Source organism: Terrapene carolina, unplaced genomic scaffold (assembly GCF_002925995.2).
Source record: "Terrapene carolina triunguis isolate 2854851 unplaced genomic scaffold, T_m_triunguis-2.0 Scaffold95, whole genome shotgun sequence".
In the NCBI taxonomy this organism is placed as follows: domain Eukaryota; kingdom Metazoa; phylum Chordata; order Testudines; family Emydidae; genus Terrapene; species Terrapene triunguis.
The window spans coordinates 44,359,244-44,378,311 of NW_020664446.1; the positions used below are offsets into that span (position 1 = coordinate 44,359,244).

The 19,068-nt window shown below is 40.8% G+C and overlaps 1 protein-coding gene across 1 annotated transcript in view; it reads right to left on the bottom strand.

Moving 5' to 3' along the window:
* Positions 1 to 19,068, bottom strand: part of TET1 (tet methylcytosine dioxygenase 1) — a 122,181-nt gene that overhangs the window by 17,158 nt on the left and 85,955 nt on the right. The window contains exons 9-10 of the mRNA XM_026650891.1: positions 16,069 to 16,158; positions 15,546 to 15,683 (exon numbers count right to left, since the gene is read on the bottom strand). Of these exons, the coding sequence (XP_026506676.1) occupies positions 15,546 to 15,683; positions 16,069 to 16,158 (228 nt within the window). The remainder of the gene's footprint in view (positions 1 to 15,545; positions 15,684 to 16,068; positions 16,159 to 19,068) is intronic.

Genomic DNA, 19,068 nt, shown 5'->3' on the forward strand with positions numbered 1-19,068 from the left:
ATTTAATTTAAGGACACCCTGATGAAGTCTAAAGCCTGCATAAGGGTGAGGATGGATTTTTCGGTGTTTATGCTGACCCCCAAAGAGGAGAGGAGTTGCAGCATTGTCGAAGTCGACACATAGATATTCTGGCGTGGGGATGAGGAGCTAATCGTTGAGGTACGGGAAGATGGTGAAACCACAGTGTCTGACATAGGCTGCTACTACAGAGACCACCTTGGTAAAGACTGTGGGGGCGATAGCAAAGAGAAAAGCAAGTATTCTGTATGGATGGTCAGAGCCCACCATGAATCTGAGAAAGCATCTGTGAACTGGTGGACGTCCATGTGAAAGCAGGTGTCTTTCATGTTGAGAGTTGTAAACTACATGACCTTTTCCAGGCATGGAATTATTGATGCCAACATGACCATGCAAAACTTGAGTTTGCAAATAAAGCTGTTGAGATGGCAGATGTCGAGAATGGGTCTCCAACCACTCTAGGAAATATGTCAAATATAAACTCCTCCCTTGCTGCTGAAGAGGAACCCGCTCTATTGCTCCTTGCTGTAAGAAGGATTTCTTCTTGTGAGAGTGGCTGCAGAGGGGGTTTGGGGAAGGGTTTTTTTGGATGGGGTAAGGATGTAAACTCTATCATATAGCCAGAATGGATGATGTTCAGCACCCATCTGTCTGTTGTTATTGCACGCCAGGTGTTGAAAAAGAGTGCTAGATAACCCCTAAAGTGTGGATGGGGGTCGTGTGGTGTAGGACTTAATGGTTTGCAGCTCTTGAGCTCCTGTCAAAAATAGCACTTAGCCGAGGTCTGAAAGTGGGATGATTAACCTGCTAAAGAAGATGAGGAGAAGTGGGTCTTTTGAACCCTTTGCCTCTTACGGGGTGAATCATAAGGTCTCTGGTGGTAGAACTGCTGAACCATCGCTCTAGGCGTGTAGGGTTGCCGGTGGACTTTTCTCTTTGGGGCAGCTGTATCTATTCCTAGGAAACACAGAGTGGCACTGGAGTCCTTTAGAGTGTTCAAAGGCTCATCAGTCTTCTGGTTAAATAGAGAAGTCTCATCAAAGGGAAGGTCCTCAGCAGTGTTCTGGACCTCCCTGGGAAACCCCAAAGCATGAAGCCACGACTCCCTGCACATCGTGATGGCAGTAGCCATTGTCCTGGAAGATGTATCAGCCACATTTACTGCTGATTGGAGAGTGGTCCTGGCAACCAATTTGCCTTCCTCAATGAGAGCCTGGAAACTAGCTCTGTCCTGCTGTGCTGCTGGAAGTCTGTCAGTGAAGTCCGCAAATTTTGAATTGTTCAGGAAGTCATACTTAGCCATTAATTCTTGGTAGCTGGTTATCCTGAACTGGAGGCTAGAAGAAAAGACTTTCCATCCCAATAAGTCGAGATGCTTGCCCTCCTTATCAGTCAGGGTAGATCAGGGATGTTGTTGCTCTGTGGCGACCTGGACCACTAAAGGGAGAGAACAGAAATTCTGCCATGTGGCTGGAATAAATATAGTTTCTCTGCCCTCTTAGGGGTTGGGGCACAGGTAACTTGGGGTATACCAGACTGCTCTGGCTGGCTCCAGGATGGCTTTGTTAATAGGGAGCGCTATTCAACTGGAGCCGGAGGCATGGAGGATCTTCCAGAGCTTGCGTTGAGGATCCTTAACCTCCTCAAGAGGAATCTGCTCAATTCCCCTGCAACTCTGAGAAGTTGTTGAACTGCTTATAGTCATCCGGGGGATGGGAGGGAGCCACTGGAACCCCCACTTCACCTGGAGATGAAGATGGCAATCTTGTCAGTTCCAGTGGAACTGCGGGATCCAGCATACATGCCTCCTCCTCATTTGGATCAGGGGGCAGTTCCGTTTGCCCTCTCAAAGGAGTGGGAAGGGACAATAGCAGACCAGACTGACTCTGCGGGATGGTATTGGTCCCATGGCCCCCAGTATGGCCCATAGGAAGGGTTGAGTGGGTGTGGCAGTGGTCTCAATGGCATGGAGAACCAACAGTTCCAAGGCAGGTGATGAGGTGGAGGTTTGTCCTAAACTTGTCCAGGCCTTCTGACCAGGAAGTTGTATCTTGGAGGAGGAAGTAACAGCTCACAGGTGGTGCAGATCCTCCAGATGAGGAAGAAGCTGATTCTGGTTCCAATGGTGGTACTGACAGAGCTGCTGGAGGGAAGTCATAGCCTGAAGATGGAATGGGAGACAGACTCCTCCCAAAAGTTGGCTCCCCTGGTGAAGTCAAAACATCTCTCGAGAGGGAGGGACCCAATGGAGCAGGAGACTCCGTATCTGGGAGACAGCGAAGATGTCCTCAGGAGCAGTGTACATCTTGGCTCTTCCCAGAGTGACAGGGGTCCTGTCTGCCCAAACCATGAGAGACGCAGTACAGACAGGCTGTGCCACACCTGTGGAAGACAAAGTCGGTACTGTTGGTAACTGAGGTTCTTGATGATCACTCTTTGTTGGTTCCAGTGGATCCCAGCATTTGTGTTTGGGACCAGTGCCACCAGATTGTGATCCAGTGCCAATGAAGCCCTAAGCTTGTGGGCTTTCTTGTCACGACTTTGAGACTTAGGATGAACTAAATTCTCTTGGGCTGAGCTTAGAGAATTGCTCAGTTTAGAAAGGGCTGAATCCAACTTCTTCAAAGTGGATTTGAAGGAAGATTTAGTCTCATGCTTATGAGAAAGCTCCCTGCTCTCCCAACACGACCCCGCCAAAGGATCTGTGGGGATAGACTTCCTGGCTCCTGAGTTTGGACCTCATGGCAGGAGATGCACTCCTTGCTTAGTCAGGCCAATGTATGGGGTTACCCCAGCCTGGGTCCGATTATGGCCTCATGGCCTTTTCCATTAGGTGCTTCCTAAGATGAAGTTCTTGCCCTTCCTGGGTATGGCTGGGGAATGAATGCAAGATACTGCACCTCGCTGTTATGTGGGCTTCCCCAAGGCAGTGCTGGTGGTCGTCATTGACCAAGAAGGATCGTGGGCAGGAAGCACAATTTTTGAAGCCCAGAGTCCTGGGGGATAGTCCAGTATCAAAAACGAGGTACGGTGGGGGAGGGAGGAGGAAGAGAGGTCCTCACCTTGAGAAGGCTAACTATAAAACTAACAGATAAAACTTTTAAACTCTAAAACTTCTAAAAACTATTTACAGATATCTAAATATGGTAACAGATAAAGGAATAAAGCTGAAGCTTTGGGCACTTGAGGTTCCAACCCAGACCATACTGCGGTGAGAAGGAACTGGAGAGGTGGTTGGTCTGTCCTGCTCTTTATCTCCATGGTTGGAGGCATGAGGTGAGCCAGGGTGTATGTGCAGACCCATGGACACTGCTTTCAATATTATCTGGCTCTGGGCGCATATGTACCCTTGATGGAATACACATAGGGACCAGCAGTCAGAGAAGAATGCATGTCTATTTTAAAAATTAAAAGTCTGGCGCCAGTTGTGGTGGCACATGTGTACATGCATGCATTTTTGCACATCAATAGACAAGTGCCTGAAAATCGAGCCTTGTATGTTTTTAATATTTATTCTCATCTCCTATGCTGGAATCTTATCTGGGAATTTCACTTCTTTTAACCATTTTCATCTTTTCAGCTGACCTATAGGGCAGGCAGAGACAGGGAAATACATTTTGCCATGCAGGGCCAAATGAAAAAAAGATAAGAGGAAAAAATATGGAAGGGGGAAGCTCATCCAAGTGAATGTCTATTTATATGACAAAACCAACACAAAATTCAGCACAAGTGGCAGTTTTTGTTCAATGAGGTCCAGGACTTGCACTGAAAGACTGTTACAGGTCAGAGTTGAGGTACATTGGCAGAGCTGTGGTTACGGACAGGGTTACTCCACAAGCCAAAGCATTAAGACTATATAAAATAGAACAGTACATTTATTTACAAAATAATTAAGACATCATTATGCATGTATCCAAAATGCAGTGATGGAAAGTTTAACATAGGTAAACTTTCATTCTAAGCACCTCACTTATATACCTGTGCATCTAAAAAGAAGAATCAAATAGTAAGCAGACCAGACTAGTCTATGGATTCAAAAATTAGTCCTAGAGGGCAGCAAATTATGATCTAAGAGTCTTTTAGATGCTCTAACAGTTTGTAGACTAAGCAGAGTAGTTCACTTAATGTGAAACATGCGGTTCAAAAACCCTTTTATTAATGGTGGACTCTACATAAAGTAATCCATTGGAAAACCTTTGGAATGTACTACTGAGAGCATTCAAAGTAGCTTTTTACATGAATTACTATTAATATTCTATTTCAAACCAATCAAAGCAGATTGAAAAAGACAAAATGCTATACTATTTTGGATTTTAAGTATGAGTTATGTCCTGCTGCATCTCCTGCTGTACTAAATATTTTTTCCAAAAGACACACTAGTTGGATCATCAAGGACACTTAATAGCCAAATGAGAAAATGCTGGCCGAATGGTTTGTTTGGATATCCAATAAACTTGAAGATAAAAACAGCTGCATGTTCAGACAGAAGCAGTTTCATACCCCTGCTCATTTTTGTTACCTTTCTCTGTACCTTTTCCAATTCTAATATATCTTTTTTGAGATGGGCTGACCAAAACTGCATGCAGTATTCAAGGTGTGGAGACACTGTGGATTTCTGTTCTTTTTCTAAGATGCACCCATAAATTGAATGAAATGATTAAACCATTTGAAGAAACATCTGTAGCCAAAGAGTTCTGAATCCTGTAGTTCTTTGATCTGCGTCTTTGGCCACTTGAACTTCTTGAGTTGAATCTGATGTAGCCTTTTCCACTACATCATTAATAAGACAGATGTTTTGAACTGAAGATGCAGCAAAGTGGGCAAAATGCATTTCTGAATTTGCAAACTAAATTTCCTGTATAGTTCTTCTCTATGTAGATTGGGAACAGAACAGATGTCCTTTCGGAACAGAATAGATGTCCATTCTCTCAGATATGCTGCATCATCATCTAGCTCTGCAGTGGCCTGCTAAGATGGTCTCAGCACTTTGACGATGCTACCCATTAAGGTCCACTCGAGTCATAAGAGTGATTCACTAATTTCACAACTGAATTACTCAGCTTGCTTTACTTTTACTATTTTCTGAGATCTACAGTAAGTAGTTCTATTGGATTATTACAGACAGAATACGTTTACAGTAGGTTATGGAAACAGTTTTGGAAAGCATTTCTGAAGCTCCTCTGCTTTTACAAAATGGAAAAAGCAGCAATTAAAATCCTTCCTTTGAAATGATATTGTTATTCTGAACAACCAGAAAAGGCATTTATAGAAAGCATGGGACATTTTCCACAAATAGCTATAATTAGTTATGGTGTGTATCATGTCAGGTCATTTATCCTTGACAACCATCCCATGTTGCAGCTTGTAATACTGTATAAATTTATCAAACACATTACTGATATTGTCCAGAAGGGTAACATACAGTCACCTTTACCCATTCTCAAAAGGCATTTTAGCAACTACTGCAAATGTCTGAACTTGCATGCAAAGATGTTATGATAGATTCATAACCAAAAGAAATTCAATGAGCTGTTGGGGATAAATATTCATTCCACACACTAATTCTAGTGCATGTCAGTAGAAAAGTGGTCTTCGGATTCTTTTGTAGGAACTATTGATTGACTAATGGTTGATTGATAACATTTACTGAATCTTGCCTACAATATACTCTATATTATCCTGTGAAATTCTCACTCTTTATCTGTAGAAAAGTTTGAAGAAACTGTTAATCGGTTCTCCTAGTGAAATTGGTATTTTATTCAGAAACTGACCCCTTGCCTAAGAAGAAATGTTTAACTTTTAAACTCTTTGGCCTTGGCTATACTTGCGGATTCACAGCGCTGCCGTGGCAGCGCTGTGAAGCGCAAGTGTAGTCGCGCCACCAGCGCTGCGAGAGCTGTCTCGCAGCGCTGCAAGTACTCCACCTCTCCGAGGGGAATAGCTTGCAGTGCTGCGAGGGAGTGTGCAGCGCTGCAGGCGCTGATTACACTGGCGCTTTACAGCGCTGCACTCGCTGCGCTCAGGGGGGGGTGTTTTTTCACACTCCTGAGCGCAGCAAGTGCAGCGCTGTGAATTGCCAGTGTAGCCAAGGCCCTTATGTCACAGAGTGACTGGCCCCCTGTGATGGAAATAGTCCAGAGTCCTTACACCAGAACAGGTACTCCCAGCTGAGCAATTAAGAGGGCGGAACTGCACCTGGGCTATAAAGGGTCAAAGAGAGTTTAGTGAGGACAGATCTAGAAGGGGAACTATGCAGTAAAGCTGTACAGAAAGTCTCCTACCATGGTCCCTACAGAAGGGAGCTGGGGCTGGGTCAGAAGATCCCCAACTGAAAGTTTAGTTTTCCTTTGGGAGAAGGCAAAGAAGGCAGGGCAGGGCAGGCCTTGCACTGTCTAGCTGCTCAGACAGCAGGAAGGGACAGTACCTCAGGGAGCATAAGGCTGGGTGGAAGATTTATTGTTTGTTTGCTTTTTGCAAATTGTTAATAAAGAAACCAGGCCCCAAGGAGGTCTATGATTGGATTAGCAAGACTGTAAGGTGTTTTGTTTAAGGAGTCCTGAAGAATGGGAAAACAGAGGCAGGGCACTGCAGAGGCACTCTTGGCCGTGAAGGGAGATGCTCAGGTGGAGATCACTCTATTATACTTTACTATTGACATTTGTTTTGTTTTCACAATGAAGTCTGTTCTAAGGACCGCCAATAAGCAACTCATTCACGTAACCATATAAAAAGGTATCCTTGAATTTTCTAGCACTATAAATTCAACATTTATTTATAGGCCATCTCCAGCAAACAACAAGTTGTTGCAGGTCCATTGAGTAGGTGCTTATAACGAATTTTTAACTGCAGGTTTCTCCACGGAAAAAGCTGATGGTAAGCTAAAAACGAAACCAAACTCAGTATGAAAGATTTGTACAGGACACTTAGATTCAGCCAGGCGGACAGCTGTCCTACCAAAGTGTTTTCAAAATCACAGCTTTGCCAAATGAATTAATACTAGTATTAGGTTTAGTAGTACTGGATATTTGTGTGGAACTTTTGTTGGACTTTTCACAGGGTGGGTTAACAGAGATTTAGTGATTTTGATTAATCTAATTACTTGCAGTGATATGATAGCAGATGGAATTTTACTGCTACTAGCACAGAGATTGACTGACTGTCTTTAAATGCGGATGGTTCTCTGTATTAATTATTATTATTAATTTGTATTGCAGTAGCATCTAGAGGCCCCAACAAAATCAGTGCTCCATTCTGCGAGGTACAGAGTAAAGGACAGTCCTTGCCTTAGAGAGCAGAGCTGACAGTCTAAATCTAGTTTATGGATTTGCATGTGAAAAGAATAATGGATTTTAAGTTGCATGGTTTAAAGTCTTTATTTTTCACTGTGGACTGTGTGTTTTTATAGAACTTTTCCGCTTTTTGGTTTTCATTTCATGTTTATGTCCTCATTGTCTGGAATGGAAAACATTAGATACTAGGTTCTAACGATTAATCGCAAACAGTGAATCAGATTTAGAGAAACATGTCTTCAGTAAAGCATCATGCTGATACAGATAAAAAATAATAATAATTAACATTGTGGAACATTATCTTTGCCATACATTTTGCATACAATACCAAAAACCAAACCTCTGGAAAACCAGCATCATGAACTCAAAGTCAAAGGACGTTTCTCACTTCCTTATGACTGTTTTTCTTACATAGTAAAAGTATGTGTATCCAGTAGGGTATTGTTATTATGTTTGTAGCAAGAACGGGTTTTTTGTTCTCTTCTGCTGACATTTTAACTTGTTTACCATGCAAAGCTGTGCAAGTCAGCTCTACTTTTGCAAGTGTGTTTACAGGAAATTCCAGGAAGCTCTGCCAGTTACACATGATGGTGGAAAGACCTACTTACAGCATTGAACTAATGGAGGGTCGTCATCAAGACCAAATATGGAGGTATTTTAAAATAGTTTTTTATTCTTTTTAAAAGACGGACTGACTGGTCTTTTTAATCCAAATAAGGCTCTCATTTTAAAACAGCTGTCATTGACGCCAGCTTTGCTTTAAACATGAACTACAAATAAACCCTGAAAACACCTTCTATTTGTGTCACATGAGCACAATCTCACCTTCAAACTACCCCTTTTCCTCTTACAGGTTCCTTGAGAGACGTAACTGCTGTCTCGAGCTTTACTTCGATGCTTCAGCTCTTGTTCTATGGAAGTCCTGGAGCATGGATTTGGTTCTCAGGGGCTCAGACTACTCCATTCGCCCCCATCCCTTTCTTTTAAATTATTTAATATAGTTCTTCAAAGTTTCTTGTTTAAGTAATAATAAACTTTGAGAAAACACACATTAAAACAGGAATTTACTTAAATCCCTATGCAACAGCTCGATGACAGCTATGAACCTACAGCATGGTGAGGCGACATCATTAGAGCTGACTCCAACCAGACATGACTTTAAGGGCCCTAACAAGCGAAAGTTTGATTTTGTATAATAAAGTACTGGGCGAAACTAGAGATCCAAGACAAAGCCTGACTAAGGAAGAATTCTGCAAATATCGCTAATTTTGAGATTTTTATTTACAGTTCATCTTTAACAAGGATTGCTGGGAGATAGCAACAGTAAGTCTTGCAAAAATTAGTTCACTAAGGTAGAACCTTCTGCCCAAGCAGACGACCAGCTGGAAGGGTGCTTTACACACATCTCCACTAACCAAACACCATGAAACAGTCTGTGAAAAGAGAAAATTTTGCAGAGATTTTCTCTTAGAGCAATGTCTTTCAGAGGTGAACAGAGTAATGATCATGCAGCCCTGTGAAAAGTGCTTTCTGTCTCTAAAGAAAACTCAGTTAATTCCCTCGTAGTCAACCAAAGCTAGTGGATAACTGTCACAGTCCTATTGGTCCACAATACACAAAGTAGAGCAACTTCAATTACTTTGTATGTATTTACCTACCAATTCTCCTTCAGCCCAAATGCACAAATTTTCATGAGGGATTGTGGCATGAATCAGCAGTAATCATCCCTCCCTTTACATATCCTGTTCTATAGCACTCCTGAAGAGCTAGAACCTGCTGTTGATGCACTTGTACATATTTGAAATATTGTTCATATTTATACAGTTTGTACAAATTTCTACCAAATCCCTGTCCCTGTAACTGCTTGATTTCCAACACCTTGTCCTCTATTGGCTATCATGTTGTATACAATATGGTTTTGGATTACAGAAAATGCACTCATATGAGGAAAAAATAACCTCCTTGAGTTAATTTCTGGTCCTTCTCCCTTGTGACCAAGTCACCAAGTTTTAAAGTGCTAAATAAAAGTATACTGGCGAACTATAATAAATCAGGGGTTCTTAAGCTTTCTCTTTCTGAGGCCTCCCTAACATGCTATAAAACTTCAGAGACCAGTGGGGGGAGGAGGTGAAGGGGGATTCAGGGCTTCAGCCATGAGGGAGGCACCTTGGGGCTCTGGGCTTCAGCTGCCCGGTAGTGGGGGAGGAGAGCCCTGGGCTTCTGCCCGATGTGAGCTTCTGTGCCGTGGGGCGGTTGGGAGCTTAGGGCTTCTACCCCATGGGGCACTGAGGCTTGGGGCTTCTGCTCCGCAGGGTGGGAGAGTGTGTGTGTGCGTTGTGGCTTCAACTCTGCGCATTGGAGGAGCTCCAGGCTTCAGCCACGGGATGGCGGGGCTCAGAGCTTCCTCCCTGCTGGGTGGCGGGACAGCAGGGCTCTGGGCTTCAGCCACAGGGAGTAGGGCTTGGGGCTTCCGCCCCACAGGGTGCCGAGCGTTCTGCTCTAGATAGTCCAACTAGTCTAATGCCGGCCCTGCTTCGGCTCGCAGACCCTGGGGGGGCCGCAGACCCCTGACTGAGAACTACTGTACTAAATCTCAGCCATTAACCAGATTAACTATCAACCCAAATTTTTCAAAAGTGCACACAACAGCTAATGCATGCATGAAAGTCAGGGTAGTGTGTATGAAAATCTACAATTTACACATGTGAATTGGATAGTAGCACTATGCAAGTTGAGCACATGCTCTTTCGTTGGATGCATTTTGAAAATGTGGGTCCTGATCTTTAAAAACTACTGCACGTGTACCATATGAGGTAGTTAGGATGGGGCTGACCCCTGAACACTTCCAATTTTAACAATAAAGCACTTCCAGTCTTATAATTCAGTTCTTCTGAGGATATCCATTTGTGGCCAACTGATACTTGTGAATTGCCTGTGCCCACTAAGACATTAATGAACATCTGTAACTGCCACAAGTACCATACAACACAAGCAATATTTCCTTAGGAACAAAGGTCAACAAGGGTTTGGTTTTTTTGTTTACATTGGATGCAGTATATTTCTGGCTCCACTGTATACATGCCCAGTAAAGCAATGCTAGTTTAAATATTTTGATAGTCCTTATTCTCAGGGCTTTAATTGTTTTTCATTCTATATAAATCTATTAGTTTTACTTGGTGCTGTAGGGGGTGTGGTAGCCAAACACATTTCTTAGCACCTTTGGTAGCTACAGTATAGGCATGTACGTGCTTTTCAGGGTATCTGGGCATAGCTGCATTACGTTCCAAAACTGCAGGCAGTATCAAATAGTTGTTTCATATCATAGGTTCCGCTACTTCAATTAGTCTTTGTCTCTGACTTAAGAAACTGGTATTAAAAAAACTTAACCAGTTAAATAAATCCAGTCTCACCTGATCTCCCTCTTGCTTTTTGAAATGACTTGGTTGATATGACTCCTCTGGCACTTGACAGTATGCTAATAGTGATTCCACTAAGATGTGATAAAAAGAGTTTCCTGTAAAGCCTTAACTAACACAGGCTTCTCTGACTTCCTCTGCAATCCTAGGTGGTATTTGGCCAGTACTATGCAATGGCTAGACTTTCAAAAGCCCTCAGTATCAGCCTCCTATAACGGTGGCATTTTTTGTTTTTTTCCAACAACCACATCAGAGGTCAAGATGAGGTTATGAAGGTAGTGTGACTTTAGGTGGAGCTAGATCTTCAGATCTTAAGGTTGCAGCCTGGTGGTAAATTTGCAGTGTCCTAATCAATTTAAACCATCTCTTATTCTGATCTTCTCTCTTCTTATCTCATTCTAGAATCCTAAGGATGGAAAAATCCTATTAGATTATCTAGTTCCTCCTTCTGCTAATGCAGGAGTGTTCCCTACAGAACATCTAAGTACAAGTTGCCTTGGCCAAGTTTTAATAATTCCAGTGATGGGTATTCCAGCACTTTCCTTTATTCAAATTATTCAAAAAATTTCCTAATGTCCTGCTTAAATTTTCCATTGCTGAATGTTAATTATTATTCCCCACTTAAAGCAAACCTGGACAATTCTGCATTTCTTAACAGTGACATATTTCAAATTTGTAGATAAATATATCATCCCTTCTTTATAATCTATCTCTACAACACTTACAATTCTCCTTATCTTCATAGGACAATTCCTCCTTTCCCTTAACCATCTTTGTTTCCCTACTCTGCATCTTCTCTGGTTTGTCAATCTCATTTGTAATACTGGTAGAACAGTGAAAAACATGCATGGTACTCCAAATTAAGTAACACTGATGTTATATAAAGAGGAATTATTGCCCTTTTAACCTGTGATATCATACATTTGCATGTATGGCATCTCCCTTACATGCAGTAGCTTTTGTTCAGAATAATATTTCCAAAAAAGAAAAGTTTACTGCATTTTTCCCAACCTGAACCTCATTTTATGAATCTCTGTCATTTTTCTAATCTCTCTAGTTTGATATTTGGGGTGTGATTCTCTTCTTGCACCGGATTCACAAAAGTGTAATTTTGTTAACTTCAAATCACTGACTTATGGTTTACACTGTGTGCATGTGTGTAACTGAGAGGAGAATCAGGCCCTAGATTTGTACTTTATATCCTTTCAGTGTTTACAGAGGATTCAAAGCCAGGAGAAGTTACATCTTAGTTTAATTTATTTTTTTTGCTTCCTCTTTCAGATCATTGATAAAACTACTAAAATAAAATAAAACTCCTATGTTAAGACTTGTGAAATCCAAACAGATTGCAGTGCCATTTATAATTATTCTTTGCCCATCAGCCATTTTTCAGGCTTTTTAAAAAGTAGTGTTGCTTATGTTTATTTGAATTTAATTTTTTGGTAATAAATGTATTAACACATGGTTTCTAATGCTTCAAGAGGTCCCAATATGTCTCACCCACTATATGAGCTTCATGTATCATATTAGTATTCTACGTAGATCACAAAAAGGGATCAGACTCATATGGCATGATTTATTCTTCATGAACCTCCATGCTGCTTATTGTTCATGAACCAGAGTGATGGGGTACTATTTGTGCTAGTAAAGAAGAAATCTGTAGGCACCCGTGTGCTGTTGTGAGAGTGAGAAAGGGCACTCTTGCTAAGCAGTGAAGACAGTGTGAAGAGAAGCTGAATGGGCAATTTGAAAGGTGCCATCATCTCTTCTCTTCTCACTAACTTCATTCAAAGCTAGGGAATGCATCTGCAGTAAGGTCTGAAGTATGGCAGTTTCCTCAAAGCCATTGACCCTCTCTGTGCAGGTATCTTTTGCTACTCTACCAACCTCTCCTTCCTATTCAGAAAGGCCAAAAGGAAACAGGAAGCAGCCCTTGGACCACAGAGTCACTTTCCTCCCTTTACTTTTTCCACAGCCAGTGCCACAGACTGAATGGTATGAGTAGTCACATATAATTGTAGTTGGTCTCCCCACTCATCCCACCCTTCACCCATTGTCAGAGGCACTGTCCAATAGGACATGAACCACCAGGATAGCTATTACTGCACTAGCCATGCTTTCATTAGTTACTTTTGAGCCATTCTTTGTAAAATCCACTGGGCCAAACGAATCCCTTGTGTAAATCCACTGATTTCAGTGGATTTACACAGGCATGAAGTTGACCCATTTCAGCTAATTCTTTGAAGCAACACAAATACTTGAGACAAATTCAGATTGACACCTTTAATTCTTATACGTCTGTCCTTGTGCCATTCAATTGCAATCATGGCTTCCACCTCACCAGGGAACACTCTACCTTAACACCATTGTTGTCAGGTACCTGAATCATCCTAAGAAGACTGTTAAAAAGATAACAAAAGAGTCTGATGGAGTGAAAATGATGCTATATTTATTGGGTAAAAAAGGTGCTTTCATAAAGATAAAGTACATCCAGTATTTCCAGATACACAGGTTAGTACATACCCTTGTAGAATTTCTAAGTATTTTTACACCACTACAGAGCAAACAGGAAATATTCACACTGGTTAGCTTTTCCACATAAATATAGTTTTAATACCTTCAGTTTTTTGCTCAAATGTGATCTCCATAGAATCAATTCCCATAAAAAAAAACTAGATTTAATTTGCTCTAGCTAAAGATGAAATTAATAAAGAATATGATTACACAACTAATTTGATTTGGAAAAATTCACAAAACATACTCCATATGAAAATATTCAAAGAAATACAGAAGCGTCCCTAATGAACATTTCCTGGTGCTGAAATAACAGCAATGACTCTAGATAAATAAATGTATATTCAGTTGATCCGAATATGTTCTTTAAAAGGAACCCATATTAATTTAAGATCATCTAAGAAATTCCTACTCTGATACACTGTATTTTCCAACATCATCATCATTTCTCTTTTCAGGATCCATTCCTAAATAGGTGGTAGTAGACTTAAGTTCCATGTAATTATGTCTTTTAATATGAAATAATATTGCATGTACCAAAATAATCTTATTTTAGATATAACCAAGTTATATTAGCATACAATCTCCAAAGGCAAGACACATTTTCAAATTCTGAATTCTTAAATCTCCAAAGGCAAGACACATTTTCAAATTCTGAATTCTTAAATCTTCCCTCTGAATTTCCACATTGAGGAAGTTCTAGTTCAGTACAGTTGCACTGTATGTACTTTAATAACATATTGGTTTTATACTATTCTGTAAGATATATTTTGTGAATAAGCTATTTCATAATCTTATCTGAAGACACTCACCATTAGCAAAACACTACAAGTCAATTCAGGTTTGCTGTTCATGGATAGCCTTTGAAGACTCTTACAGCCTTAAAGCCAGAGACCCCTATCCAACAAAGCACATAAGCACATGATTAACAGTAAGCATGTGAGTAGTTCCAGATAAGTGACTGGGACTACTCACAAGCTTAATGTTGGGCACATACTCAAGTAATGTGCAGGATTGGGCTATATTTCTTAAACTACAGGAATATATTACATTAAATTTTAATTTTCCAGTTTTTGAAGAAGACACTAACCCTAATTAAGGGTACGTCTTCACTACCCACCGCATCGGCGGGTAGTAATCGATCTATCGGGGATTGATTTATCGCGTCTTGTCTAGACACGATAAATCGATCCCTGAACCCGCTCCCCCTCGACTCCAGAACTCCACCAGAGCGAGAGGTGGAAGCGGAATCGACGGGGGAGCCGCGGCCATCGATCCCGCGCCGTGAGGACCCGAGGTAAATCGATCTAAGATACGTCAACTTCAGCTACGTTATTCTCGTAGCTGAAGTTGCGTATCTTAGATCGATCCCCCCCAGTGTAGACCAGCCCAAAGGCAGAGATTTTACATATACTTTTAAATACAGAGATTATGCTTGAATGCGATTTCCAATGACATTCACAAAAGCATCCCAACTATGCAGGAAGTGCTTGTAATTAAAGCTCACACTGCTGAAAACAATATATTTACAAATGCATTCTTGGATTTATTTTGTTCTGAGCTTATCTGTCTTCAGGCCTCATTTTCTAAAAGGTTATTTAATAGAAATGGTGTTCCTTGTCTCACTTTTTCCCACTAATCATACAATGAACATCTATGGTATCAACCACATACCACAGAATGACAACTAGAGGGATTCCTTCCACACTGGGACTATGGGAGACTATTCCCCTTAATTAATACTACAAAGACTTTTTAAAATAACTCCAGCACATGCTCCATGATATTACCTGGTCTATTTTCCTACCAACAGCTACACCAGCCTAGAGCCTGTCAGGCACCATGGTGATAAGGAAGGAGAGGTTGGTGAATGTGAAAACTGGGAGTGATAAAATGTGACAGATAATGAGCTCATTTACATAAGATCTTCTTCTGCAGGAGTGTTATGCAATTCTTGGCTGCAGGGCATGTTTCTTTTATTTTACTTCGGACATCAAACCTTTACTTTGAATACGTTATCTGTCCTGAGGTAGAATGAGCATGCAGGACTTGTATATCTGAGATAGCTGTAGGTATTTTATCCTAGATTGCACCCTTGCTTTTCTTATTCTGCAGAATAATAAGGTGAATAATAATAAGCCTTCTGCAGGCTAAGAATAACACACCCAACTCCTGTGGATATTTATACGAAGAAACACTCGTAATATTTTAGCACCTTAAATGCTTCATGCAAATGTATCACTAAATGAAGCAGCATTTAAAAATCACAACAGAAAACAGCACAAATGAGCAAATGAAATGTACATACCACAGTGCTTCCATTGTGCATATTGTGTGTGTCCTTATGGGCGTGGGCACAGAAATCTATACAAGCTGTAACACCAGAGAAAGGCCTACCATCCTTGGATCCAAGCCGACAGTCTGGGCCCATGTGTTCATTTTCCACCTAAAAATAAAATAACTAGGTTTATTTGGAGATGGCACTGAGAAACTTCAGACTCCATGGGACACACTAGCATTGATTTTTAACTAAATAAAGGTAATCAGGAAAACTGCTTTATCAGAAAGTAAATACTTCATTGTGCAACCTGTAATTAACATGTGACATTCAGTATAAGACATTACTGAGACAAACAGCTGAGCCAGATTTAAAGAATTATTAGACTCCTATAAATAATAAAAACTCTCTAGTTACAAAATAATTTACCAGGGTTATTAATCTTCAAGGCATAATCTGAACAGCAGCTGGGGTCAGGAAGACATTTTCTCCAGGACACAGCATTACAAAATTAAGGTCACTTATCACCACTGCCTGAATCTCACAGACCTACCTGATTCTGAAAAGCATCAGGAGCAAGTTTCTTATAAAGTGGAGCCACATCAGTAGCTAAAGTTTGCAAATTATTTTCAAGATGTTCTTCCTACAGACAAAAATATTTACAGAGTTATAATTTACTTGGAACATTTAGCCCAGTTTGGAGAGGTACTAACACAAACCATCAAAGTCAGGAAATTCAAAATTAACATGGCTTCAATTTTATATTTTATTTATTTTACTTCTGTTTTCTGTGTTTAAAATAAACCTGCTGTTTGACATGGCAAAGTGTCAAAACTGGTAAAAACACTGTACATTTAAATAGTCAAACAAATAACAGAGTAGTATACAATTCATGTTTGCTAGTGGATAGGGGGCACTACTTCATAACCAGTACACAAGGGGTTAACTTCAGTTTCGTTTTCCCCTTCACTTGCACAGGTAGTCTGGGAAGAGCAATAAACCACACATTCCAGAGACAGAAGTGAGTTAATGCCTGTGGGAATGCTAACACACCCATGTTCTGAGTACTGGGAGAACCCCATCTCGGGGAATCTTTTAATTATGTTTTTGCTTGTGAAAACTCGTTTGGATTTAAACTGGTAAAAGATCTGCTCCACCTGAAAAATCCTACTCATTACTGCTGCTTTATATCTGCAAAGTCATCCCACCAGTTTAGTACATCATCTTCAACTCCTGTTTGGGAGATAGCTCCTCCCACTGCACCACAGCTCTTGATTGTTTTATCTGATAATGACTGCCTAGGGAGGTATGCAGGGGTCTCAATTAGGGCGTGGACTGAGGAGGTTTCTAATAGAGGGACAGGATGCTTTTCCTCATAGAAACAGAGCTATGAAAACTGGATAAACTAGATGCCTTTCTATGAGGGAGTAATATTTAAGCTCTATTACTTGCCCCAAAATGTGTGTTTTCCCTGAAGAATGGCCATCCCAAGAAAATCAGCAAGTGACGTGCTCCCTATTATTTTTTTAAATGTGAAGACCAGACTTTTGCACTTGCAATTCCAATTGCAGCCTTACAAACACATTACAAAGCAGCAAAGCAATATAACTTATGTTCTGCATGAGACTTTTCCTTCGGAGAGTGCATGTGTAGCTACATACACACACGCGTGTTTCAGTCTTGGATTAGATTTACATAATGGCATCACACTGTGAATTCATACAATAATCAATTTATTATCTAGAGCTAATCCATGTTTCTTCTCGACTATATTCTAGGTAACAGATCTTTAGTTTAAATCTATACTATATGCTATTCTTACCTAAATGTATTATCATACACTTCTTTACATTAAACCTCATCTGACTCCGTCCAGTGCCTCAAATGATCAAACGATCCAAATCTCTCTGTACATTGAATCTATCTTCTTCTTTATTTGCTATACCTCCTAGTTTTATGTCATCTGCAAAATGATCAATATCCAACATTTAGCTAAGATGAAGAAATACCTGCTTGTTAGAATTAGTGACAAACCCAAATGAAGGGAATAAAGGTTTTGTGATGACTTCCCCTGAATTTTTTCCTACATGTTTTTTTAATTGGAATTGGAACTCATTATCTGTGAGTGGAAAGGTGAAAAATGAAGTACTTATAGGAAATATTTAGCTTCCGTGGTATACAGAAGATTTGGGTTTTTCAAGGTTGACTTTTGAGAAGGAATGAATGTCAAAACTGCACAAAAAAGCATGAAAACACCCTTATTGTCTGAACCTGAACAAGTTGGGTGTTTGGGTTCTCTGGCAGCAGTGGGTGGGACAGAGTAGTAGGAGAGGTTCACTGATGAAATAATATACAAGTATATACTGAATCCAATTAACTAAGAATAATGGCAACTTGCATATGATGTGTTTAAACAATATGTATTTTGAAGCATATCAGGTTATCTGGTCAAGGTGCAAACAATCTTTTCCCTCAGACCTCCAGAGAGAAGTGAGGCTAGAGACAGCTAAGATCAGAACAAAAGGGACCTTGAGGTTATTTTCACGTTCTCTCATGCTGGGTGAGCAAGCATGTCACTGCATAAGACAGGAGTCAGCTGTCATTTTTAAGAGCGTAAGTTTAATGGTCTTCACCTTTTGTTGTAAAAAGCTTTCCAACAGCATAAACAAATCCACTAGACACTTTTTAGTAGTGTATTTTTTGTATAATCAGTTTTTATATTTCCTGTGCTATACAAGCTGTCCCTCATCAGTCATGTTCACATGCAATAATTAAACAATTATTTGACTGCATCATGTTTAAGGACATGTATTAGGAGGCAGGATACCCAAAAGAAAACTAGTCCATTATACATGGTAGACAGGAGAACCAGTTCATCAGCTGGGCTGACAGCAGTGGGAAAGTGGCAGAACCCGGGGATGCCATTCATTTATTCTAAGGGCTGGTCTACACTGGGGGGGGGGGTCGATCTAAGATACGCAACTTCAGCTACGCGAATAGCATAGCTGAAGTCGAAATATCTAAGATCGAATTACCTGGGGTCCACACGGCGCGGGATCGACGGCCGCGGCTCCCCCGTCGACTGCACTACCGCCGCTCACTCTGGTGGAGTTCCGGAGTTGACGGTGAGCGCGTTCGGGGATCGATATATCGCGTCTTAACGAGACGCGATATATTGATCCCGGATAAATCGATTGCTACCCGCCGATACGGCGGGTAGTGAAGACATACCCTAACACAAGATAGGGAGACTGTACTACAGGAATGCAATCTTTGGGTGTCCAACAGAGCTTTACACTTTTTTATTTGGGTGAGCCCTGAATGGTCACAATGTACAGGCATCTAGGAGTGAAGTGTGTAACAGGCTTTCTAAAGGTGTCACTCTGTTATTACTGCCTGTAAAAATATTTTTTTGTTCTATTAGATGTTCACATAGTATGAACATTTCACATGAACACAAATAAACTTACACAGTGTTGCTAAACCTGCACCCAGAAACAAATCAAGAGACACATAATAGCCATATGAGAATAATTTTTAGGACATGACATTG